This window comes from Hyaena hyaena, unplaced genomic scaffold (assembly GCF_003009895.1).
Source record: "Hyaena hyaena isolate Hyena2069 unplaced genomic scaffold, ASM300989v1 scaffold_879, whole genome shotgun sequence".
In the NCBI taxonomy this organism is placed as follows: Eukaryota; Metazoa; Chordata; class Mammalia; order Carnivora; family Hyaenidae; genus Hyaena; species Hyaena hyaena.
The window spans coordinates 403,698-426,902 of NW_024081510.1; the positions used below are offsets into that span (position 1 = coordinate 403,698).

General features: G+C 61.9%; 3 protein-coding genes and 1 long non-coding RNA gene across 7 annotated transcripts; 1 reads left to right on the top strand and 3 right to left on the bottom strand.

Annotated features, from left to right (window-relative positions):
* Window positions 1–1,510: 1,510 nt before the first annotated feature.
* GJC2 (gap junction protein gamma 2) lies at window positions 1,511–9,845 on the bottom strand. Its single transcript, XM_039220273.1, has 2 exons — window positions 9,762–9,845; window positions 1,511–3,500 (listed from the first exon to the last, which is right to left on the bottom strand). Exon 2 carries the CDS (start codon window positions 3,480–3,482, stop codon window positions 2,205–2,207), a length of 1,278 nt encoding a protein of 425 aa, XP_039076204.1. The 5' UTR covers window positions 3,483–3,500; window positions 9,762–9,845; the 3' UTR covers window positions 1,511–2,204.
* Window positions 9,846–10,775: 930 nt separating this feature from the next.
* On the bottom strand, window positions 10,776–17,629 carry GUK1 (guanylate kinase 1). Of its 4 annotated transcripts, XM_039220276.1 has the most exons (9): window positions 17,495–17,604; window positions 17,012–17,165; window positions 13,168–13,281; window positions 12,717–12,758; window positions 12,275–12,371; window positions 11,432–11,570; window positions 11,255–11,345; window positions 11,061–11,146; window positions 10,776–10,971 (listed from the first exon to the last, which is right to left on the bottom strand). In XM_039220276.1, the coding sequence occupies exons 2-9, from the start codon at window positions 17,055–17,057 to the stop codon at window positions 10,936–10,938; spliced, it is 651 nt and encodes a 216-aa protein (XP_039076207.1). In that variant the 5' UTR covers window positions 17,058–17,165; window positions 17,495–17,604; the 3' UTR covers window positions 10,776–10,935. The 4 variants fall into 4 exon arrangements, with proteins under 4 accessions (XP_039076207.1, XP_039076208.1, XP_039076205.1 ...); XM_039220277.1 differs by lacking the exon at window positions 17,012–17,165 and having other exon boundaries at window positions 11,504–11,570; window positions 17,495–17,629; XM_039220274.1 differs by lacking the exon at window positions 17,012–17,165 and having other exon boundaries at window positions 17,495–17,628.
* A 113-nt stretch (window positions 17,630–17,742) lies between these two features.
* On the top strand, window positions 17,743–21,439 carry MRPL55 (mitochondrial ribosomal protein L55). Its single transcript, XM_039220252.1, has 4 exons — window positions 17,743–17,882; window positions 18,847–18,934; window positions 20,636–20,837; window positions 21,190–21,439. The coding sequence occupies exons 2-4, from the start codon at window positions 18,909–18,911 to the stop codon at window positions 21,340–21,342; spliced, it is 381 nt and encodes a 126-aa protein (XP_039076183.1). The 5' UTR covers window positions 17,743–17,882; window positions 18,847–18,908; the 3' UTR covers window positions 21,343–21,439.
* Window positions 18,206–23,161, bottom strand: LOC120222428. The gene is made up of 3 exons (XR_005526038.1): window positions 21,983–23,161; window positions 18,438–18,601; window positions 18,206–18,329 (listed from the first exon to the last, which is right to left on the bottom strand). It is a non-coding gene; the product is annotated as an uncharacterized LOC120222428 (long non-coding RNA).
* Between the last annotated feature and the right edge of the window lie 44 nt (window positions 23,162–23,205).

The following is a 23,205-nucleotide window of genomic DNA, read 5'->3' on the forward strand; positions in this document are numbered from 1 at the left end:
GTGTGAATATCATGCAGAATCACCTTAAAGACACCCCCAGAATTGTGTTTACTCTGGGAATCCCAGGGCCCAGTCAGGCTGACAGAAATATTACCAGCAGCAGCAGTCTGGATGTAGAATGGCTTCTTCAGGAACCTGTCTTTGCTCTTAAGGCCATCCCTTGATTGGATGAGGCCCACCCACGCTAGGGATGCCAATCTGCCTTATCAAAGTGTGTTCATTGTCAGTGTTAATCTCATCTAAAAACACACCTTCACTGTGACATCTAGGCTGGTGTTGGCAGGAACCACTGGGTACAGACACCTAGCCTGACCCACAGCAAACCAGTTTCCCCAGCAGCCCTAGGGGAGAGTCCGCCTCCTGGTAACCCAAACTGCCTCACATTGTATCTAGACCAATTGAGAGTGGGGGGGAAAGGGGACTGAGATAGGGAAATCGCACAGGCTACACCTTTGAGGGGATTTATAGAAGGATGGTAGGGTTGTGGTTTAAGGATCAATGAGTGCAGATTCCCAAGAGCAGTCCCTGGCGTTGTGGGGGAGAGGCTTCATCCATGAGGGGCAGCTGACTAAGGCTTGCAGGGCCCATGTGTTCCCATCCCATATGTACCTCTTAAATGCCTGCCAGGAAGGATCCTGGTCGCTCCTGGATCCCACAGGCCTTTGGCTGCAGTGGAAATGGTGTGACTTGGGGGGCTGCTGATAAGAGTCCTTGGCCTTTGCCAGGTCCTCTTGAGCCACCATACTGTGAGGAGGCCCAGGCCACACACAGAGACCTGGCCTCCCTCAGGACAACACTGGCGGGCCCCTGAGCCTTCCCCTTTAGAGAGGCAAGGTGTTCACTCTGAATCTGAATTGGCATAGCTCTACAGGACTCCCTGGGGTGGGGCTCCCCCCGGGGACCCAGCATGCACTTGGCATCAGAGGCAGGCAGACATAGGGACCGGGGTTTGGTGTGGGTACACCAAAGAGGGTTTGCAGGCCAGGAGGGGTGCTATGGGCCTGAGAGGGACTGGGGACAGCTGGGTCAAGAGCGATGGGGCTCCCCACCTGTGTGCCCACCTCTGCCCCTCATTCTGCAGGCTGTGACCAGCATCCAGATAATGCCGTCCACTGTCCTCTGCCTTTTTGGCCTGTGACTGCAGGCCAACCTTAGACCCTGAGTGTGGACACCAGGACGTGTTCTTTGTTCTCAGCATCTGTGCGTTCGGCTGAGCCCCCCCCCCGCCCGCTGCCTGGCACTGAAAGGCACCCACTGTCCTGAGCCTTGCTTCTCCCAGCCAGCCTGAAGCTGAGCTGCATGTCCCAGGAGAGCCGTGGCAGACATACACACACATACATGTGCACACACATACGTGCGCATGCACACACCACATACACATGTGCACATATCACACCCATGCACACTCACACGAGTGCGCGCTGGGGTATACGTACATGTGCGCACACACAAACTATGTGTGCGCATGCCCCATGTGCACCCACACACGCGGTTGTAAACAAAAGTTAGTTTTATTTTATTTGCTCTGGAGGTTCTGTCTGAATAAGGGAGGGGAGGGACGTGGCGGGGGAAGCTCAGCACAGAAGGGACGGGCCCTGCTCTCCCAGAGGAGGATGAGGCAGTTCCCGTTCTGCGGCCTGTTCCCACCTCGGTTTCCCCTTCTGTACCAGAAGGACCTAGGAGTGCTCTCAGCTCTGCAGGACAACAAGAAGTGGTTTGGGGGTGGGGATGCTTGGGAAGGATCCCCATTTGCTGCTGCAGGCAGTGTGGAGGAGCGCGGTGCCCCCAGTTCAGCAGGCCAGGCATACCCCCCACCACCCAGTGACACACATGGGCTGCTGCACGGGACCAGGCAGAGGAGAAAGTGAAGCCCCCTCCCCCCAACACACACCCGCGCTGGATCCCTTGTCCTGAGGCAGCCAGGGGTCCAAGGGAGGCTCAGAGGACAGGGCCAAGCACTCCCACAGGTGAGGCTCAGACTGGCTCTGGGGGTGGGAGGAACATTGTCCCCCTCCCCCGCAGCCACAGTCCCATAAACCCTTCCGGGTTTAGGGATCAGAGCTGGGGACCCTTCGCAGGTTCCCCCTAGACGGCAGGTGGTGTTCCGCGCCCTGAGCTCTGCGCATCCAGCCCCTGGCCTTCCCCTAGAGCCCCCCACCCCAGCCATGGCCTGGAGGGGCTCAGGCAACCTCAGGGGCGGGCAGTCAGATCCACACGGTGGTCTTCCCCTCCCTGCTGCTGGCACTGCCCTTCTCTGAGCCCGCCCTGGGCTTGGCGCCGGGCCTGCCCTGGCCCCCGCCCGTGCCACCAGAGGTGGCACTGCCCGACCCAGAGGCAGGGGCGCCGGCCCGCTGGGGCCCCCTGGCGGCAGCAGGGAGGCCGGGGCAGGGCGGGCTGTCGCGGTCCTCCAACGCGTGCCCGTCCCGCAGCGCCTGCAGCGCCAAGCTCGCCAGGTCCCGGTCGTGGGAGCGCGCGCGCTCGGCCGCGCGCACCACCAGGCTGTAATCGGGTGGGCAAGCCAGGCCGGCGGGCGCGGCCGGCAGGGCGCAGGGCGGCGGGCGTGGCGCGGGGCCGGGGACGCCGGGCGGGGACCGGTGGCCGCGCACCGCGTCCTGCGCGCTGCCTAGACCCAGGTGAGCCATCTCGCAGAGGTTGAGCAGCAGGCAGAGGCAGCTGACCACGTACATGACCAGCAGGAAGATGGTCTTCTCCGTGGGCCGCGACACGAAGCAGTCGACCACGTGCGGGCAGGGCTGGCGGCTGCACGCGAAGAAAGGCCGCACCTCGAAGCCGTACAGCAGGTACTGGCCCACCAGGAAGGCCACCTCGAAGGCGGCCCGCGCCACCAGCTGAGCCACATACACGCGCATCAGGCCTTCGCGCTGGATGCGCCGCCGCCCATCGTGCTGCCGGGCCGGACCCGGGACCCCAGCCGCCTTGGCGTCCCCGCCTGCGCCCTTGACCGCGCCCGCGTCCTCGGCCTCGGCCTCCTCGCCCAGGCCCTCGGCCGCCCCCGACTCCTCGTCCTCCTCGCCCAGGCCCCCCAGCATGGGCTCCTCCTCGCCCATGCCAGCGGTGTCGGGCCAGCCGGGGTGGGGCGGCGGCGGCAGTGGCAGGGGCGCGCGGGTCGGGGGGCGGCGAGGTGCGCGGCGGCGCTCCTCCTCTGAGGCGCGGGCCAGGCGGTGCACGGCGTACCCCAGGTACATGACGGATGGCGTGGAAATGACGACGATCTGGAAGACCCAGAAGCGCACGTGGGATAGGGGAGCGAAAGCGTCGTAGCACACGTTGTCGCAGCCCGGCTGGCGCGTGTTGCAAGTGAATTTGGTCTGCTCATCCGAGTAGATGGACTCCCCGCCCACGGCCGTGAGCACGATACGGAAGACCACCAGCACCGTGAGCCACACCTTGCCCACGAACGTGGAGTGGTTGTGGATCTCCTCCAGCAGCCGCGTAAGGAAGCTCCAGCTCATGTTGGTCATAGGGGCGGGGGGCGGGACCTGCGGACCGGGAGCGGGAGTGGAGCTCAATCCCTGGGGGAGCCGGACCCGCTAGCCTGGAGGGACTCACCCCGGGGCGGGCGTCGCGGGAGGATGGGGCGGGGGGAGGACCTCGGTCGCCCGGAGCCAGGGACCCTGCCTAGGGGGAGCTAGGGCAGCCTCTCCAGGAGCGCCGTGCCAACCTTCGGTCCTGACTGTGCCCTGGGGACGGATACTGGAAGCCAAGTCCTCCGTGGGTAGAGGCTGGGCAGCAGCCAGTCTGCAGCAGCACCAGCGCCCAAGAAAAGCCCAGCCCCTTGCAAGCCGCACCCCTCAGGTCTGGAGACCCCACCCCAGGCCCAGGGAGCCACAGGGTCATGGGGCCAACAGGGAAACCAAGGCCTGCCCCACTCAGGGCAGCTCAGATCCATGCCCCCCTCCTCAACCCCAGGGAGTGTGCAGGCCACTGAAAAGGGTCTCATGGAGTCCTTTCTCCAGCATCCTGGACCCCTCTAGGCCCCCAGGTCCTCAGCCACCCCACTGGCCCTCATCCCCAGACCCACCCCATGGAGCCCCCGTTGGCCCCCCCCCAAACATCTGCCCCAAGCCCCCAGACCTTGCAGCCCCTTCTGTCCCCAGTCTGCCCCAGCAGTGCACCCCTCCCTGCTCCCTCCTCCACACCCTACACGGGGCATTTGCTTCCTCTGTCTGTACAGAGGGCCTTCATACTCCTTCATACCCCCCTCAAGGGACCTACTGCCCTTGGGCTGCTGCCAAACCCTCTGGTCTGTTTCCCTCTCTAGTCCCGACACCACCCTGCTCTCTGTAGTCTCATAGCCCGGGATATCCCCTCTGGGAAGCCAAGTGAGGCCAGGCCTCTGTCCAGGAGGGAGAGGTCCCATGAGGCACACAGACACCAGGGCATCTGTGGCACTTGGAGACAGCCACGGGCCACTCACCACATCCCAGACCAGTCCCCCTTGCAGATCAGCTGATCCCTGGGTGGGCCTGTGCCAGGTGAGAGAAGCCCACTGCCATTCACCTCCCTGTGCCTCCAGAAAGGGGGAAGGGGCTACAGCTCCCAATGCCCACCCTCCCTTCTTCACCAGCAGGGTCATTACCTGCTTCTGGGTAGTCTGGGGACAGGAGCCCCTGATGCTTCTGGCCCCCTGCCTCTGGAATGGGCCTGGGAGGCAGCCTGGGCAGGTGTAGGATAGAGCAGCAGAGGCAGACATGGACAGGGGCTCCGGGGAAGCTCCACTTTATGCAGCTGGGGCCTCTCCCGGTGGGTGGGGGCAGGAAGAGGGGGCAGCTGGGGTTCCTGGGGAAGTGACCCTCCTTCCTCACATCTGCGTCCAGTGCCCCTCTCAGAGCCACACAGGCACACATGCTTCTCAGATGCACACCCACACAGGCCCCTCTCAGAGCCACACAGACACATACATGCATACATTGGTGCACACAGACCCACAGACACATGCACAGCCCTGTGTGCACAAACTGACAAGCAAATGCACAGATATTTGGGCACCTGGGCGGCTGAGTCATCTGAGCATCTGACTCTTGATTTCTGCTCAGATTATGATCTCACAGTTCGTGAGTTCAAGCCCCATTCTGTCATGATAGCATAGAACCTGCTTTCAATTCTCTCTCTCCTCTGTCCTCCTCTCTGCTCTTCTCCTTCTCTCTCTCCCCCCAAAATAAATAAACTTAAAAAAAATGCACAGAGGTTTGCTCAGATATTTTATGAGCACTAAGACACACATAATCACATCTGTACACATTAATACTGTCGCACACGCACACCCAGTCCTCTGAGGCTGCCTTCTCCTACCCCCCATCTCAGGCAGGAACTCCCCCTTCTCCCCCCCAGTGCTTCCCCCACCCTCTTCTAACCTCAACTCTTCCAGGATATGTCCCTGCCCCGACCACATCACAGGAGGCTGACACTCACAGTCCCAATCCACAAGAATCCAGAAAAGTGGTGGCAGAAGGGCACCCACCTCTTCTCTTCCTCCCAAGACAGAGCCCCAGGAGAAGTGGGAAGAGGAAGAGACCTTGGTGTGTAGTATTTAACAACCAGCTCTAGGCATGTGGGGGACCCTCACGTAGGGTTTGCGGATTCTGGGGTGTACTTGTGCCCACCACGCCCATGGCCAACTGGAGGAGACCTGCACGGAGGGCTCTCAGACTAGCTCTAGCTCTGCATTGGGGCAGACCCTGCCCTGAGGTGTGAGGGTCAGAGCCCCAGAGATGAGGTGTGTCAGGGAGAGAGGACACGTCAGAGCTGGCCCCAAAGACCCTCAGCTCAGGAGATAACGTGGTCAGCAGGAGTTCAAGGGAGCGAGGCTCCTCTCCTCCATCCCCCTGCTCACTGGGGCAGGCTCCCTTTGGGTGGGGGACAGAGACTCACAGAGGGCACCTGTCAGCTTTAGGGTTCTCACTGCCTGGGGGTTGTAGACAAGAGGGGGCTAGGGGCGGCTGGAATGTCCCATGTGGTTGTGGGTTAGTGTGGGAGACCTGGGTCTGAACCCATGTTAGCTGAACATGACAAAGATGGCTCCCTAGGGAATGCCACAGGCACGAATGAGCACATGGGTCTGTACAGACGCATATTCCCTTGCCCGTCAGCTGAAACGGTGGCAATGTGCAAACATCCAAAGCAGCAAACATGCACAGCATGGGGTTCCACTCTCTATAAAGGACAAGGTGCTTATGGAGAAGTGCCTGGTGCCAGGTTGGGGACAGGAAAGATGCCAGGGCACATGCTTGGGTGGGAGAGCAAGGACCCACGAGCTGGGGCACCCACGCCCATGTGCGCACCGACGCACAAAGCACACATATGCACATGGCTGTATGTGCCCCAATGCCCACAAGCGCTTGCCCAGGCTCCGACACGCGTGAACCAACTCACAAAACAGGCAAGTGGCCATGCCCAACCCCCATCCTGAGGCCCACAAATGTGTGCCCACGCACTGACATGGGTAAACGGATGCACAAAGCATGCAAGTGACCACGCGACACACCCGAACTGACACACAAAGCACGCATGCACGCGCACTGATGTACGCAAGCACGCACATGCTCACACACGCACCGAAACATAAGCTCACAGCTACACACACATAGACGCACATGCCTACGCACAAAACACGCTCGTGTGCACACACAGTGAGGGACCCCGGAGCATGTTGCAGGAGTGCCCTGTGTCCGAAGCTGCATGTATTTGGTTAATAGCAGAGTAAAGCAGTATTTTGGATTGGGTTCTAGCGTCTATGCTGAACTATAAATGTGAGTCCGTACTGATATAAACGAGTAAACAAGTGGAAGAGAAGAGAGTTCTGCACAGTTTATGCAGCCCACACCACATGGCTCCCCATTCTCAAAAGGGCCCTTCCAGAGAGCCCCCGCAGCAAGGAGGAACGGACAGTGGATGCTGGCCAAAGTCCCCACCCTAGTGAGAGGCTGGTTTGTAGCACACATGTGCACGCCCTTGAGGTGTTCTGCAGAAAGCCCCCAGGAAACAGTCGTAGAGGCTGCGACAGATACCTGACATCAACGCAGCCAGGGGTGTGATCACAAGGGAACTGAGGTCTGGACATGGCAGTGTGGACAAGAAGACCCAAGGGCCACGTGACACTGAGACCCTGGGGGCACCTCCAGGAGACAAATACCACCTGAGACCTAAAGGAGACCCTAAGAGGTGACTAAATGTCACATGAAAACCTGCAGACAAATATATGCCAGGAGAGACCATGGGGGGACCCTTGGGAGATGACCACATGTCACTGGGGGCACTGGAGGGCAAATGCTCTGGTACCCTGGGTGGAGTCCAGGACAGTAGGACAGAGAGAATGAGGAACATGGACTTCTGTTCATGAGAAGGTAAGGACACTGGTGCACTGATGAGGAGCTGTAAAGTAACTGCACTGCAGTACCTTTCTGCCCCATCACTGGGAGCCCCCTTTCCAGGTGCCCCCCCCCCCCCCCCCCGCCCTGTCTGGCAGGTATGTCTCTGGAGCCTGTAGGCAAGGAGTAGGGACCTCAGCTGATGGCCCTTCCTGGGCTGCAGGCCCCAGGAAGGACCCTGGCCGGAAGGAAGTGTGACCACCTGGTGGGGAGGAGGGGTGCTGGTTTGCAGGGACCTGTGCTCAGGTCAGATGTGTCAGAGCAGGTGTGGTCGGATCACACTCAGTGGGATCCAGCAGCAGGTGTTAAGGCTGCATGTCAGGGTCTGGGAGGGGACAGGAGTAGGGCTGGGGGAAGGGGGCTGACTTCAGGGGGAGGGTGGTAAGCTCCTGTTGCCCCTGGGTCTGGACAAAGGTCCTGGGAGTGAAAGGGGTGTGAAGGGGGCTGAGGGACAGGGTTTGCCCAGCCACTTCCTTGCAATCCCTGACTGGGCTTCCTCCCAGGAGCCCCTCTCAGGGCACTCCCCATTCATGAGAGTGGGGCTTCCTCCCACTGAGGCAGGGCTACCAGTGCCCCCCACCCCCAGAATGCTCAGCTCACTGGGTATGCAGTGGGACCCTTTCCTGGGAACCTCGGGGCGCCAGAGACAAGCCCCTTCCTAAGCATGCCCAGCCCTGGGTGGCCCCTCGTTCACATGTGAGCACCTGCATGGCCCTGAACTTAACTCAGAGCTCAGAGCCCAGGGCCTGACTCAGCCGCAGGACTCACCCAAGGTCTCCCCTGGTCTGATCTGTGGCTGTTCCACAGGGTTCTGTACTCCATGTCCCTCCCTGAGCCCCTGGACCACTGTTCTAGATGCCCCAGTCAGGTTCCACCTGGACCACCTGGCCCAGAAGAAACTGTGCATCCCTATGCTGCCCGCCAAAACTGTGACCCTCTGCCACATCCATCTGCCCCCTGCAGCTCCCAAGGATACCCCTCCCCAGCCCTTCCCCCAGGCTCCCCCTCTCCCTCCCCTAGGTGCCCCCTTTGTCTCCCCTCCCCAGCTCCTCTACCATGTACCCTGTCTCTCCTCCCCAACCCCTCCCCCAGGCACCCCCTCAGTCTTCCCTACCCAGCCCCTCACCCTTCCTCCCCTCCCCAGCTCATCCCCCAGCTCCTCCTCTTCCTCCCTTCCCCAGCCCAACAGGCTACCCCCTCTGTCCCATCTCCAGCCCCCAGAGGTGATGCCTTCATGCCCTGTCCTGCTCCTCACTCCACCTATAGGTTCCACCCCCACAGTCCACCCTTAGGGTCACAGGCCCAGGGCTTCCTCCCGTGCACTCAGAAGCCCCCACCCTCACAGGGTCCTAGGGCCTTCCTGACGCCCTCCTACCCAACTCCATGCTGGTCCACATGCAGGCACCCACATGTGTCCACAGGTGCACACACAAGCATGAGCACACTCACCCACCTCACTCTCTGCTCACACACAAAAGCCCCTCCTCCATATGGGGCTGTGACTGGGGAGAGAGTCATGGTGGTTCTGGGGCCGCTACTGCAGGGAGATCCAGAGAGAGCCCTGGGCATGGGGACCTCAAGAGCACCCCACTCTGGGACCCTCCAGACCTTCCCAGGCACCATTGGCAAGGGCAGGAGGCCGCACCCCCCCCCCCCCACAGCCAGGCCAGGTGCCTCCACTTCCCTCCCCCCTTCCCTCAGCTCCTGCCACCCTTCTCAGGCCCCTCCTGTACAGACCCTACACCCCACACCATCGCTGTGCCCACCTACCCTCTCCAGGGAAGTTTGCCACAGGCCTGGCATCCTGCCCAGGCCACCCACCTTCTCCCCATTCTTGCCTAGACCACCCAGACAACTCACTCACATCTGTGGCACACTGGGGGCCGCTCCTGGAGAACAGGGGTCTGGTCTGCTCTCTGTGACCTCTGGTGCCCCAAACCCAGAGTCTGAGGTCCAGCAGGCACCCGTGAGCACTTATGGGGAGGAGGCTCCAGGCCAGGTCAGGAGCAGTGTGCTGGGCTTGCAGGTATATTCACCCGGCTAGAGTGTGTCTACCTCCCCAGCCTCCCTGAGCAGACTGAGGCCCAATGGCCTCAGGATACGCTGCAGCTGCCTGGTGTGGGCTGGCCGGACCAGCGCACCCTGAGGAGCCCCAGCTGCTGGGGAAGGTCCGGAGCACTCCCCTTCCTTCCTGCTCAGCAGCTGGCCTGCACAACCCCTGGGGCGCCATGTTCCCCCTGCCCCCACCACAACAGAGGGCGGGCCCTGTCAGGAGAGGCAAGCCTGGACCCGAGACCCTGGGCCCACAGACAGGGTGCATGATGCTCAGCCCCAAAGGGCCACCCACACCTGGGCCCCTGGGCAGTGCCCTACCTTTTCCAGGCCAGGAAATGTGAGTCCCTGAGCCCTTCCACCTGCCAGCCGGGTAGACACTGGCCCTCTCGAGGCGTTCTTGGCTAGGTCCTGGGCCCGACCCAGGGCCACCTCTCGCCACCAAGCACAATGTGGGGGGGAGGGCCTTCAAGGGCTCCATTGTTCCCCCCAAGGCCTGGGGTCTGAATCCCCGATTGTCCCTGGGGCTGGATAGGGCCCAGAGAGAGAAGGGGCCTCCCCTACTCACCCCCCCTCCCTCTGTACATCAGTCTGGCCCCGCCTCACCTGCCTTCAGGCCTGGGGTGGGGGGTGCCCAGTAGCCCTCAGATCCAGGCCAGGCCCCCACCTGCTTTCTCTTTGCATCTGGGCTTTGGGATGGAGTCCAGCCTCCTTGACCACTCCCTGCCACCACCTTGGGTCTGTGTCCACTGTCTGGATCCCACCACAGAAACGTGGCCTAGGCATGGACAAAGGGCTTGGGGACAGGAGCTCTCTCACCCAGCACGGAGAAGCCACAGCAGTCCTGACTGGAGAGGAGTGTCTTCTATAGGTGTCTTTTGAGACTCCGGGAATCTGGGAACCCCAGCAACGGCCCCAAGCGTTCTCCCTGCCCTGGCCTTTCTGGGGCCAGTGGACCATGCACAAGGTGGAGTGGAGCACTGGGTATAAACAGGTCCCCAGGATGCAGGGGTTGTGGCTCCTTGGGTGGTGGCCACCACTGCAGCCCAGCTCAAGGCTGAGACCAGGAGAGGAAGCGGCTCAAGCAGGACGAGCCCCGGGCCCTGCTCCCCACAGCCTCAGGGCACCTCCACCAGGCACAGTTTTCCAGCAGCCTTATCTACTCCATGAGGGCCCCACCCAGTAGCCCAAGGCTGACCTCCCTGACCTAGGGGAAGGGCAAAGGAAGCCCCAGGGAGGCTGAGGGCTGGAGGCCAGGAGTGGGGGTCCATAATGGACAGGTGCATGGCCCAGACCCCAACACCCTGGCTCAGGACAGCAACCCAGAGGCTCAGAGACACAGTTACCTAGCAGTTTTTATTAGTACATGGGCTTGACTCCCACAGGAGAGGGTAAAGGGAGCCCAGGGTCCTCCAGGCATGGCAATCTAGGCGAGGGAGGTGCTGGCTGAGTTGAGCGGAGTCCCCACTGGGGAGGCCAGAGCTGGCGGTCCCTCTCAGGAATGGCTGGTCCTTTGGGCCTTCTTGATTTCCTGCCAAAAGGACAAGGGTGTCACCATGGCCCAGAGGCCCCCTCTTCCCACATGCAGGACAGAGAAGTCCCGAACCCTGCAGTGCCCACCTCGGACAGCGCCTCCTCCAGGGCCTGGTAGGCCTTGTCCAGGTCGTCATTGATGATGATCAGGTCAAACAGGCCTTGCTCCTTGCCTGGGGTGGGGGAGGGGGGAGAGTAGGGTCAGTTCTGGTGACCCAGCACCCCGGGGGTCCCCCTGGTGGGTGAGGAGCCTAGGGGGACGGCAGGTAGCCAGTGCTCACACTCACAGCTCTCCATGTCAACACGAGCGGCAGCCAGCCGCTTGGCCAGGCTCTCCTCTGTCTCTGTGTTCCGCTGCCGCAACCGCTGCTCCTGAGGTGCAGGGGAGGGTCAGGGCCTCTTGGCTGTTTCTGCCCCCACCCCCGCCCCTGGGCCCCCCAGCCCGGGCCCGCCCCCACCAGGACGTCCAGTGAGGGTGGCTGCACAAAGATGTAGATGGGCCGCAGATCTGTCTTCTTGATGTTACGTACACCTTGCAGGTCCACGTCCAGCACGCAGATGCGGTTCATGGCCTGCACGGCCCGCACGGCTGCTTTGCTGGAGGACAGAGGGGCGGTGACGGCTCAGTGGGGCTTCTGGGGCCCAGCAGCCCTTCCAGGCCTGAGAGCGCCTCTGCAGTGCATGGGCCTGGCTGGGCATGAACTCAGGAACCTACTGGGACCCCAGCACCTCCTCCACCATTCCAGAAGCACATGTGTGCTGGGCCCTCTGCTGGGCTGAGGGTGGCTGTGGGAAGCAGCAGAAGGGCCCTGGCTGTCACTGCATAGCCCCGGGGCTCCAGGCACCTGCCCAACAGCCCCAGTGAACCCCCTCAGGGAGCCCACTGTTCTGCCCAGCTGCACCCAGAGCCTAGGATGGAGCAAGAGTAATCTCATGGGGTCTCTGGCTCAACCTCGCCAGTGGCTCAGGACTAGGCTGGGGACACCGGCTGGCCTGGGCCTCTCAGCCGGGTGGGAGGAGCTGGCAGAGAAGTATTGAGGACTGGGTGGGCACCCCAATGTGGAGTACAGCCTGTGGTCCTAGGAGACCCAGATTCCCCAAGTCCTCACTGTGTGCCAGTCCCTAGAGGGTCCCACGGACCCCACTGTGGCCTGGCCAGGTGGACAGAGGTGGCCGGGAGGAGGAGGCCTAGGTACCTGACTTCAACTACCCAGACCTAGACAACCCCCAGAGGCTCCCTGCCTAGGTCTAGCTGAAGGCAGAGCCCCTGGGAGGGCGTGGAGGTGCCAAGTGTGGCCCACCTGGTCCCGTACAGGTTCCCGGAGAACTCCGCATGCTCGATGAAGTCGCCAGCCGCGATATCCTGCTGCATCACCTCCCTGGTCACGAAGTAGTAATCTGCCAGGAAGGGCCATCTAAGTCTTGCCCATGGCCAGACCACCGGGGCTCCGGCACCAAGTATGGCCAGAACCAGCATCTCCCGTGCACCCGTTGACCCCACATGGAGGGCACTGAGCATGGACCAGACATGTATGACACCAAGGAGAGCCTGGAAACTTCCGGCTTCCCAAGGGAAGGTTGGAGGAGACCTGGACAGTGCTGGCCTCAGAAAGGGGCCCTGGACACTGCCAGCCTAGGTAGGGAGGAGCCTGGACATTGCCAGCCTCGGGAAGGGGGCTCTGGACACTGCTAGGAGAGAAGGTCCATCTCTCAGATGAGACAGAAGCCGAAGGGTAAGCTCACCTTTCCCGTTCTCTTCTCCAGGCCGTGGGTCCCTCGTGGTGTCTAGGAACAAACACCTATGACCGATCTGGGAACCTGGAGCCCCTGCATGCCATGTATGGCCTTCCCCACAGGACCTGCTCGGCCCATAGGCAGGTGTGGGTGCTCCAGGTCAGGGGGAACAGTGTGGGGCCCTGATCAGGGGGTATAGTGTGGGGGCTCCAGGTCAGGGGGAGCAGTGTGGGGCTCCAGATGGGTGTGGGGGCTCCAGGTCAGGGGGAACAGTGTGGGGCTCTGGGTGGGTGTGGCACTCCTCCACAGGTGGGTGTGGGGGCTCCAGGTCGGGTGGAGGGCTGGGCAGGGCTCCCCCACAGGTAGTTGTGGAAGCTCTAGGTCAGGGGGTGCAGTGTGGGGCCCCCCCCACGGTGGGTCAGCAGGAGGCCTGGCCCCCCAACCCCACAGTGGGCCTCACGGGACACGCTGAAACCGAAGATGCTGCCATGCTCCTGCAGGAGTCTCTTGAGCAGGGTGCTCTTCCCTGCCCCCGACGGTCCACTCAGGACGACAGGTCTGGGTCCTGGCATTCCTGCAGGTGAGGGAGGAGATCAGCGAGGCCTGAGGGATGCATCCAGAACTGGAAGTGGGTGGGGCAGCTGGTGCCCCTGCCCCCACCATGTGCACTGGACTTGGAACCCAGCGCCAGCCTGGCCTTGCCTCACCCGGGGCTAGCTGGTATCACACACACACCAGCCACAAACATGTGGCTTCCCCGGCCATGCAGTCCTGGACTTCGGCACCTGGGAGGGTCTCCATCCCTGTTCCTCCAGACAGCCTCAGTCAGAGCAGCAGCAGCTGAGCCCTGTTCTGAAAGCTTCCAGTGGGATGTGGGGGCTGACCCCCAAGGGACCACAGCTTCCTCACCCCTCCGATGCTTGGGCAGGTGGATCACCCCCAGCACACAGCTCAAGACGGAGAGCAGGGGCAGCTGCAGACGACAGCCGCCCAGTTCTGCGCCCACCCGACCACCCCCAGCATGCCGAGCAGGACCCACCTCCAGGTGGGGTGCAGCCTCAGGAACCTGCCTGGGGTGCTTCCAGAAGAGCTGGCAGGGGGTGGTAATCCCTGCCCGCTACCCACCCTCTGAGCACTAAATCCCTCCCAAGACAGCCAGCCCCGCCCACTTAGCACAGGAAAAGGCTGCTCCTCAACCTGCCCACCCAGACACGGGCATGCTCAGGACTCGTGCACAGGGCCAGGTACAGACTCTGGGGGTTGGGGAGCACCCTGCCACACAGGGACACCCAGGAGGGCGTGTGCTGGGCTGGTACAGCCCCCTCCTCCACTGCCGGCCCCTGTAGGGCTCCCCCTGGGGGCCCCCAAGGCAGCCGGCAGACTCCCCTCGGGCTGCCCTGTGTCCCAGCCAGGGCAGCTTGTCTGCTGGTCCCTGGGCGGGCCCGCTCTCCTAATCCTCGATGTAGGCCAACACGGTAATCTGGCTAAAGCACCGCTATTCTGAGACCACCGCACCATATGCACAGGCCCTGGGGAGGATGGAGAAGGGACCCCCTGCTGGATACACAAAAGGCAGGGACCTAGAGGAAGCTGCCACATGCTGAGCATCACATCCAGGTGACGCCTCTCCCAGGTGTCCTACCGAGCAAGGATTCCCCCCTAGCCCCCCACTGAACTCTGGTGGCCCTGCTTTCCCACCCATAGGCCCAGGGCCGCCTCTGCTGCCCTCTCCTGGGCAGGATGGCCCTGGGTGTGTCTGGGGATGGGGGTGGAGGGCGGGATCGGTCTATCCCATGCCCACCCAGCCCACCGCTTAGGTCTTCCTGGGAGCCTGTGGTGTGCTGGTGCCTCAGGAACATGAGTTCCTCTCGGCAGAGTGGCCCGGAGGGGACACAGGGCGATGGTCAGGCAGCTGCCCAGGTCCTGTTCACAGCAGCAAACCCACAACCCAGCAGATGTGTGTGGACCCATCTGGGAGCATCTGCTCCAGGGAGAGAATGACCTCAAGGGATTCCCCACCACGGACCTCATGAGGTGCCTCTGCCCCAGGATACCCCTTCAGGCACCCTCCCGGGGGCTGGGGACACTGGGGAAAGCAGGGTAGGCCCCGCCCCCGCCCCTCCACATGCCAGCGAGCACCCCACAGCCCCCAGCGGTAGACTCCTGGGTGGTTCCTGCCCGGAAGCTCCGACATCCCAGGACTGCAAACGCACCAGGAAAGACAAGTCTTCAGTGAGGGCCAAGCTGCACACACGGAAGTGCCACAGGTCTTACTGGCCACCCCGCCCTCCGCCCTGTTCCTGGAGTGTGTCCCCAGAGCCCCGCCCTCCAGGCCCCGACCACCTGAGCCGGCCGCCATGGGTAGCAGGTGCACACTCAGGGTGGGCTGAGGACTAGAGTGGCCTGCCTGCCTCCCCCTGCAGGGCATCTTCCTGGGCCTCAGCTGACCCTGTTGCCCTCCCTCAAGGGCTAAAACCCTGGCAGTGTGGGGCAGGAACATCATCTGGCACTGCCCTGCTGCAGGGGTGGGGCCCAGCCAGCCAAGGGCACTGAGTCCTTCCCTGGGTGGCCACTACTTCCAGTGGCCACGGTGGCACAGTCCTGACAGAAGCCACCTTTGACAGAAGCACACCCAGCTGGGATGGAGCTGGAGAACATGGCACCCCAGCCACACTCAAGTGTGCCCTCTTGTGAAGCAGGATGCCCCAAGTGATCTGGCCCAAAAGGGCTGGTCACACCTGCCCCCAGAAAGGCCGCATGGGGTGGAGGGCCCAGTCTGCCTTGATCATGAGGTTATGCTGTGGGGTACAGCCTAGCGGCCCCACAAACTGCATAAAGGCTGACATGTTCCTTCCCACTTCCTGTCCCCAGTAGGGCAGGATCAGTCCTTCCTTGAGAGGAAGCTGGGCCACCTAACACCGTACAGGACTCTGGCACCGGGCAAGGGCCTGGGGCATAACTAGAGAGCAGGAGGGAGCCCAGGCCCTCCAAGGGGAGGAGTCAACCTTGCTCTCAGAGGGGAAACTGAGGCCTGGCCCATGCACGGCCAGGGAGGGCCCGGGAGCCAGACTCCAGAGGCATCCACCCCCATACCGATGCTCCCAGCAGCTCCCCTCTCTATGGCCCTCTCCTCCTCCTGAGACTGGGGTCATGTCCTCGCACTCCTAGTCATACCACGATGCCTCCTTCCTCCTGCTCCTCTTTCCATTTCTGGATCTGCTTTCTAAGCTACACTGAATATGCAGCAAAAAGCAGAAGCAAACCGTTCACTTCTTAAAAAAAAAAAAAAAGAAAAAGAAAAAAGGAACATGGGTGTGGCCAAGAAGAAACCAAGTGTCTTAACGATCAGAACTGCCAGCACCTGATACTCATAACTGCTGCCCCCACTCGCTCTAGCCAAAGATCAAGCACCGGCCAAGGTGTTCCCAGTACTTAAACGAGCGTGAGAGCAAACTGCACATGTCCCAGGTGCCACAGCGACCTGGGATGTGAGCAGGTCTGCTGTGTGCGGCTGGCGTGTGGGGTTCCCACAAGGGAGAAGCAGGGGGACCCTCAGCTGGCAGGAAATTCAGCTGTCGGTGGTGAGACAGGAAACTACACGCATCCCAGACCTCTCCTGGGGATGAAGTCCCCCCCCCCGCGCGGGATCCTCACCACCAGCCCGGGGTCCAGGTGGTGTAAGATTTACAGAAAAGTGGACACAAACCCATGCTTTGGGGAGGTGTGCTGCCCAGGGGCCTGCAGGGGACTCACACAGGCAGACCTCCGCCTGTGTCCTCCCGGCCCGTGGGTTGCAGCCCACACTGGCCACTAACAACTCAGCTTCCATTAGGCCTTCCTCCCCTTGGAACGGTGAGGTGGCATGCCTCCCTGCTCCTTCCCAAACCAGCACCCTGATGACCTAGACTCACTCCCTCTCCCTGTTCCCAAAGTAGCGTCTTTCCAGCCGCCCAGACTGAGGCCTCTGGTCCTTATGGAAGCTGAGCTCTACCTAGGACACCGGTAAGCCACAAAAGCTTGCCACCAACTCCCTGGTCCGCACCGCTTCGTGGCGCTGGACCCTGGGAGCAGGCCAGGAAGGACCGGAAGACCTCAGAGGGGACAGTTCCACGTGTCCCAGACCCCCCTGGGTTTGCCCTGGGGGAAGGGGCTGAAGCGCAGTGAGCCAGACCACCAGGAGGGTTTCCTCCCTGAGCTCAGGGAAGACTGCGGGGGCTCTGCCACACAAAGGCCCCCAGGGCGGCCACAGACGGGCCTTTAGAACCCTCCTCTCCCAGAGTCTTCGGCTGTGCTGTGTGGCCCACCTTGGAGAGGGGTGTCGGGATGTTCCCCCTCTCCGCCCCTCCGCATGCTGCAGGGTCCACAACGGCATCCAGCGTGAGGTCCTCGGGCCGCGGAGGTTTTACAAGCTGTCTGGAGCTTCACGAGCCAGGAAAATCCCCTCCTACATTTTCAGGACTAACACAGCGGAACCAGCTTTTAATTCGTCTACATAAGAAAAGCAGCCTCCAAGAAGTACCTGCGCCGCGCGGCCACGCACGCGCGAAGGGCGGCCCGTGACAGGGGCCAAGCTACGTCCACGGACAAGCGCAATGCCTTGCTCTGCTCGCGGGGACCGCGGCCGGCCAGCCCTGGGGCGGCCCACAGGGGCCGCACGGCACGACCCACGTGCACAATCCCTGAGTCTCCGCGACACCAGCGTCCCCGGTGCGACGGGAGGGCTGACCGAGAAAGGCCCCAGATCCAGCCCCGCGGCCTGCGCACCCCGACATCCGCCCACCGCTCACCGTCCGAGGGGACCCGGCCCAAGGCGGCTGCAGCCAGCCCGGCCAGCGGGCGTCGCAGCATGAGGGGCTGCCGCCTCCGCCGCCCGCCCGCGGGGCTACTTCAGCCCCGCGCAGTCCCGCCCGCAGCGACGTACGTCACAGCGCCGCGCCACCCCGCCGGCGCCCGCGGAGGTCGACGACATTGAGCATGGCCGGGTGCGTCTTTACGTCATAGCATGGCGCCGGCCTCGCCCCGCCCCTCGTACATGTCGTAAGCTCTGCGCGACGTAGCGCCGGCGCAGGACAGGGTGCTGGGTCTGCCCAGTGTGCACCGTCTCCGCGGTCGCTGCTGTTTCCAACTGGCCAGCAGCGTCCCGGACGCTGGTAGTGGAGGTTGCTCCGGAGCCCGGTGAGGGGCTCAGGGTGGAGCCGGAAAGGCACAGGCGTCGCGGGGCGGGAAGGGCTTTCCCCGAGGGAGGGCCCGGGCCCCGCCGCCGGCCCTCGAGGGCGACAGCATGGGGGGGCATCTGCTTGGATATTTCGTTTTCCTGCCGAGTGACCTCTTGAGGTGGTGGGAGGCCTGCAGATACCCTTGCCCATCAGGTTGGGGACCCCACAGCAGAGATGCACATCTCGGCCGGGAGGGCTCCCTGCCTAGGGTCTGAGTGTCCGACGTCTGAAGCAGGGGTCAGGCTCTCAGATTCCTGGCTTCCCTTGGTACACACCTCAGCACCGACGGTTTCCGGGGGGGGGTGGGGGAGGGGGGGCGGGATCAGGGATCAGGGACAGTATATCCAGGTTTCCGCTCTCCTCTTGTAATCCTGACATCGCGAGCATGTCGTGAGAAGTAGGTGACCTTGGGAAGCGAGGAAACCCCCATGGTACAAGTTACACTCCATCCTCAGAACGGCTTCCCTGAGTCCGTAACCGACTATAGAGGGTATGGGCCTTGCCGTAGACTTACCGACGCAGAGGCTTGGGAGGTGGCACCTGGGTTTCTGGTGTTCAGACCCCTCCACACCGCAGAGGATTCCAATGCTAATTCAAGGCCAGAGCTGTCGCGACTAGCAGAAACCTGGTGATAACTTCTCTGTTGGAGACATCCTTGGATCTGTGGTTTCTTCCTGGCTGGGATTTGATAGCTAATTAGGTGGGAAACCCTGTCTTAAACTCTCAAGGGGTGCCTGGGTGGCTCAGTCGGTTGACCAACTGAGTCTTGATTTTGGTTCAGGTCCTGATCCCAGGGTTGTAGGTTCAAACAGTGTATTGATTCTGTTTAAGGTTCTTTCTCTCTGCCCCTCTCCCCCATCTCTCTCTGAAATAAAATGTAATAAATAAATAATCCATCAGTCTTTTATTTTCTTGCCCAACAGGTTGCACACCAGGCCAGTGGCTGACCCTGAGCCTCCACGTGCCACAGGGGCCCTCGGGAAGAATGGCCACCATGGGCAGTCTGCTTGGGTAAGCAGGGACTACCAGGCCCCTAGGGACTGCTGTCATGGGGCCATCTAGCTGGTGTGTTTATCTGGAGAGTACATATGAGTATGTATAGATGCTATGCCAGGTGTCAAGGGCGGGATGGAATCCACTTTTGAGTACTCAGCAGCAAACACATGGTGGTGGCGGTGACTTTCCTATTCAGATCGTGCGGCCCAGCCTGGCTCTGGGTCCTTCCTGCTGTTCCCACTGGAACTGTGTCCTCATCTGCCCATCTTCTGACCGCATGTCCTACCCCCTGATGCACAGAGCGAAGAAGAGTAGGTTTCTAGTCAGTTCTGTGGCATCTGGGGCACCGGAAGCTGCTGGTGATGCGAAACTAGGTAAGGGACTCTAGCTGTAGCATTCCTAAGAAAGTTCATGTTAGAACCACTGTTACGATGAAGGAACACCCAGCATCACTTCCAGCCTCTTCTGGAAGCCCCTCCAGTCCAGCAACCCAGAGTCCTCTGAGGTGGCTGTGTCCTGTCTGCCATCTGCATGACTGATGGGAGAGACTGGCTTTCTGTTGCCACAGTTCACTGAATGCCTGGTGACTTAACGGCACATGTGGTGGTTCTTGCCCCAAGGACAGCAGGGTATTGGGGAGGAATGTACCCTCAGCCCTGAGCGCTTCCTGGGAAAGCCTGGTGTGGGGTGAGCCCCACCCAAGGCAGGTGCACTGTGCCAGGCTGTGAGGTTGCAGGGCACACAGTTAGCCTGACTTGTGGAGGGGGCGGTCCTGAGAGCTGAGAGACACCCCTGCCTGAAGAGCACAGGGTCTCCACCGAAGCCAACATGAGGACCAGGCGGGAGGTGTGGGCTGGATGGGGCTGCTCGCATGGTGATTGCCTTGGCAAAAGCAGGTGGGGAGCGTCCGGGACACCTGCCTGCCCTGGGCATGTGAAAGAACGCTGGGTAGACAGGGCATTCCAGGGAGTTCTGGAACTCTGCCATTGGTCAAGTGCACTTATCCTCAGACCCAGGGTGGAGCCTAGCGCAGGAAGGCCCGGCCGGAGTAGATTTTAGGGGTCACGAAGCCCAGCAGAGTGGGGTGACTGGGGCTTCCCCTGTCCTGTCACTCAAGAGCACATGCCCTGTTGTATGCAGGGAGGCAGAGTGTCTGCTGCACTCAGAAGCCAGGTGGGCTCCAGCTCGGTCTGCTTGTGCTGCCCTAGCAGCAGGCCTTGGGTCCGGTGGGGAGGCTGGAGGTCTGAGCTCAGAGCTCTGTGGAGGCCTGTGTTCCTGGTTCCCAGCCCTCAGCAGAGTTCCAGTCTCTTGTCCTTATAAGGGCACTGGTCCCACCGTGGGGGCCCTGTGACCTCCTCTCACCCTAATCACCTCCAAGAGGCCCCACTCCTGATAGCACATTACGGGATTTGGGGCCTCAGTGTCAGAATCTGGGGGAGACGCTAAGGTCTGGGCCCTGCCCGATGCTGGCGTCCAATGCCTGAGCTGTACGGCCAGGCCGCACCAGGGACGGTGCCTGAAGCCCATTGGGTCCCGGCTGCCGACCTCTGCGCTCAGGCCTCTGCAAGCCTCATGCGCATGCCCATCTGCTATGACCACGCCACGCTCTGGTGCTGGTCACTGCATGCACCCGCGGGAGCTGAACGGCCTGGGCCACGTCGGTTCCCTGTCCACAGAGGGCTGCTGACCCACGCGCATGCGCGTTTGTGTCTGCAGCTTGCTGCGGCGGCACGTGCTGACCCGGGCTGCTGCTGAGTATTGCCGCCTGCACACGTCGTCCCGGCTCTCCGACAGCAACAGGGCCTCGCTCACGCGTGTGCGCCGGCAAACCTATGCGCGCCTCTACCCAGTACTCCTGGTCAAGCAGGACGGCTCCACCATCCACATCCGCTACCCAGAGCCACGGCGAATGCTTGAGGTGGGCCTCCCTCTCCGGTGCACTCTGGGGTGCGGGTCCTGGCGGGCTGGCCTGCAGCGGCTCCTCCTGCGGGGGGCTGTGGGCTCAGCACCCATGGCAGCCTAATGGGTGAATGGGTTCGGGGCCCGTGAGGAGAGGGAGGAGGGAGAGTGGACTTAGCTCCATGCCTCAGGACCAGACGGCAGCTCTGAGCTGCGCCTCTGACAAGCATCGGTCTTGGGAAAACAACTGAGAGCTTTGAAGGCAGAGAAAACCTAGACGAATGTGAAAACCTGAGCCACACAGTGGAGGACAAGGTGAAGCAGAGGTAGGGACAACGCCCCGGGCCCTCTCACAGAGCCCCTCTCCACAGATGCCCGTGGATCTGGACGCTCTGTCCCCAGAGGAGAGGCGGGCCCGGTTCCGGAAACGCATGGCGCAGCTCACAGAGCAAAAGCAGCAGGAGCCAGAGCTGCACGACGACTTCGACGTGGAGCGGTACAAGCGGTTTTGGACCAAAAAGTGACCGTGCCTGGAAACTGGCTGGGTTGGGGACACCGTGGGCAGGGAGGGTGAGCCTTTAAATGTGGTATGTTCATAAAGTCGCCTCCACCTCGCCTGTCCTAGTGTGCAGCCACAGGGTCAAGTGAGAACCGGTGAGAACAGCAGAACCATCCCTAGGGGCATGGAGCCCCTCCCGCCTGCCCCTGCACTACCGACTGCTGCAGGGCCACAGGGGCTCTCCTGGGCAGAGCTGGGCAGCCACATGGGGGATGGGAGTGGCTGGGAGGAGCAGGGTGCCTGGGATCCCTGCTGGTGGCTGGCCTGCCCTGCCCCTGCACTGGGGTGCTCCTGGCCATACCTGACCCCAATCCATCGGCCTCGTTGGGGACTCATTCTCCTTGCAGCCCAGTGCAGCTACAACAGACCAGCCTTCTGTGGTTGACTGCTATTTTTCCCTCCTGTGTTGGGTGTCACCCTGATCAGGCTTCTGCAAGACTGAAAGGTTAAGTCCCAATCTTTCCAAGAACGCCTGGCCCCTGCCCTGGGGTGTTGCTTGTGAGGCACTACTTTACAAACGGTGGGGAAGGTGTTCCGGGCATGACCAGAGGGGGGCACTGGCATGACTGTGGCTCCCAGGGAGGAATGTAGTGCTAAGCACCCACCTTTGGACTCCTCTCTGAGTGCCCGCTGGTCCACTGAGCACACTGGCCCTGAGCAGGTTCACAGGGACATGCACCATCCCTGCACCTGTGCCTGCTCTCCAGCTCCCTGCTTGTGAGACACCCAGCGGTGTTGTCTGAATCCAAGGTAGCCAGGACACTTCTGGAAGACGCCAAGGCACTCTACCTGAAGTGGGGTCACAGCAACAAATGCAGGGAATTGGTAGCCAAAAGGCAGGTTGGGTGTCAGTGATGAGAAATTGCTACTAAGAGGAATCACCCAGGTAGTGGAGTTCTGGCAGATGCCACCTAATGGGATCGTTGCTGAAAGCAGGTCTGGTAGCAGCCCCACATCTACATGAAATCCTGCTGAGATACTGAGGATGGGGAGTCTGGGCAAGCTGACCGCAGCCAGAACTGGCTGATGCAGTGCCAGACTGGAGGCCCAAGGCCCAGCTGGAGAGCTCCTGGAGCCTGAGCAGTCTGGTCAAGCGGGGAACCCCATCTGCACCACGTCCTTTGAGGACCAAGGGACTTACTATCTACGCGCCCCCAACTCCCGACCTCCCCAAGACCTCACCCCACCCATACTCATTTGGGGACTTCACGCGCTGTCTATGCTGATGGCTTCCAGTGTCCAGACCCTGGTGGCTGACCCTACCTGGCCCGCCACAGGCAGCCCGCCGGGCGCTGTGGCCCTCGCGCTCCTGCCAGAGGAGCCTGCCGTCTCAGACCTGCGCTCCCGCGCTGGAGCCCCTACGAGGCAGCTCCCGCCCAGGGGAGGCATCTGCTCCCGGGCCACAGGTGGGGAAGCCCAGGCTCCAAGATGACTTTAGCGGCAGTGCACGACGGAACAGGGGTGCTGAGTGTGCTTCCTCCGGATCTGAACTGCTTCCAGCCGCCTGCTCCCGAGGCTGCTGATCCAGGCGGCGAGCCGGAACGGCCAGGAGCCTTCTTGAGAGCTTGGAGACACCCTTCTCCTCACCACCAGATCTCCGGGGACGCCGGTCGGGGCCCCCCAGGCCCCGCCCCTCTCCCAGTGCATTACTGGACCCCGGCGCCAGCCACGCCAAGTGGCCCCTAAGAACACCTGTCTTACCAGCGGGACCCGAAGCTCACGTTGGAGCTTAGCGCCGGGAACTGCTCCTTCCGCATGGCCGGGCGCAGGCGCGCTGAGCGAACACCTTGGCTGGAGAAGTGGAGTGAATGGTGCGCAGGCGCGTGAG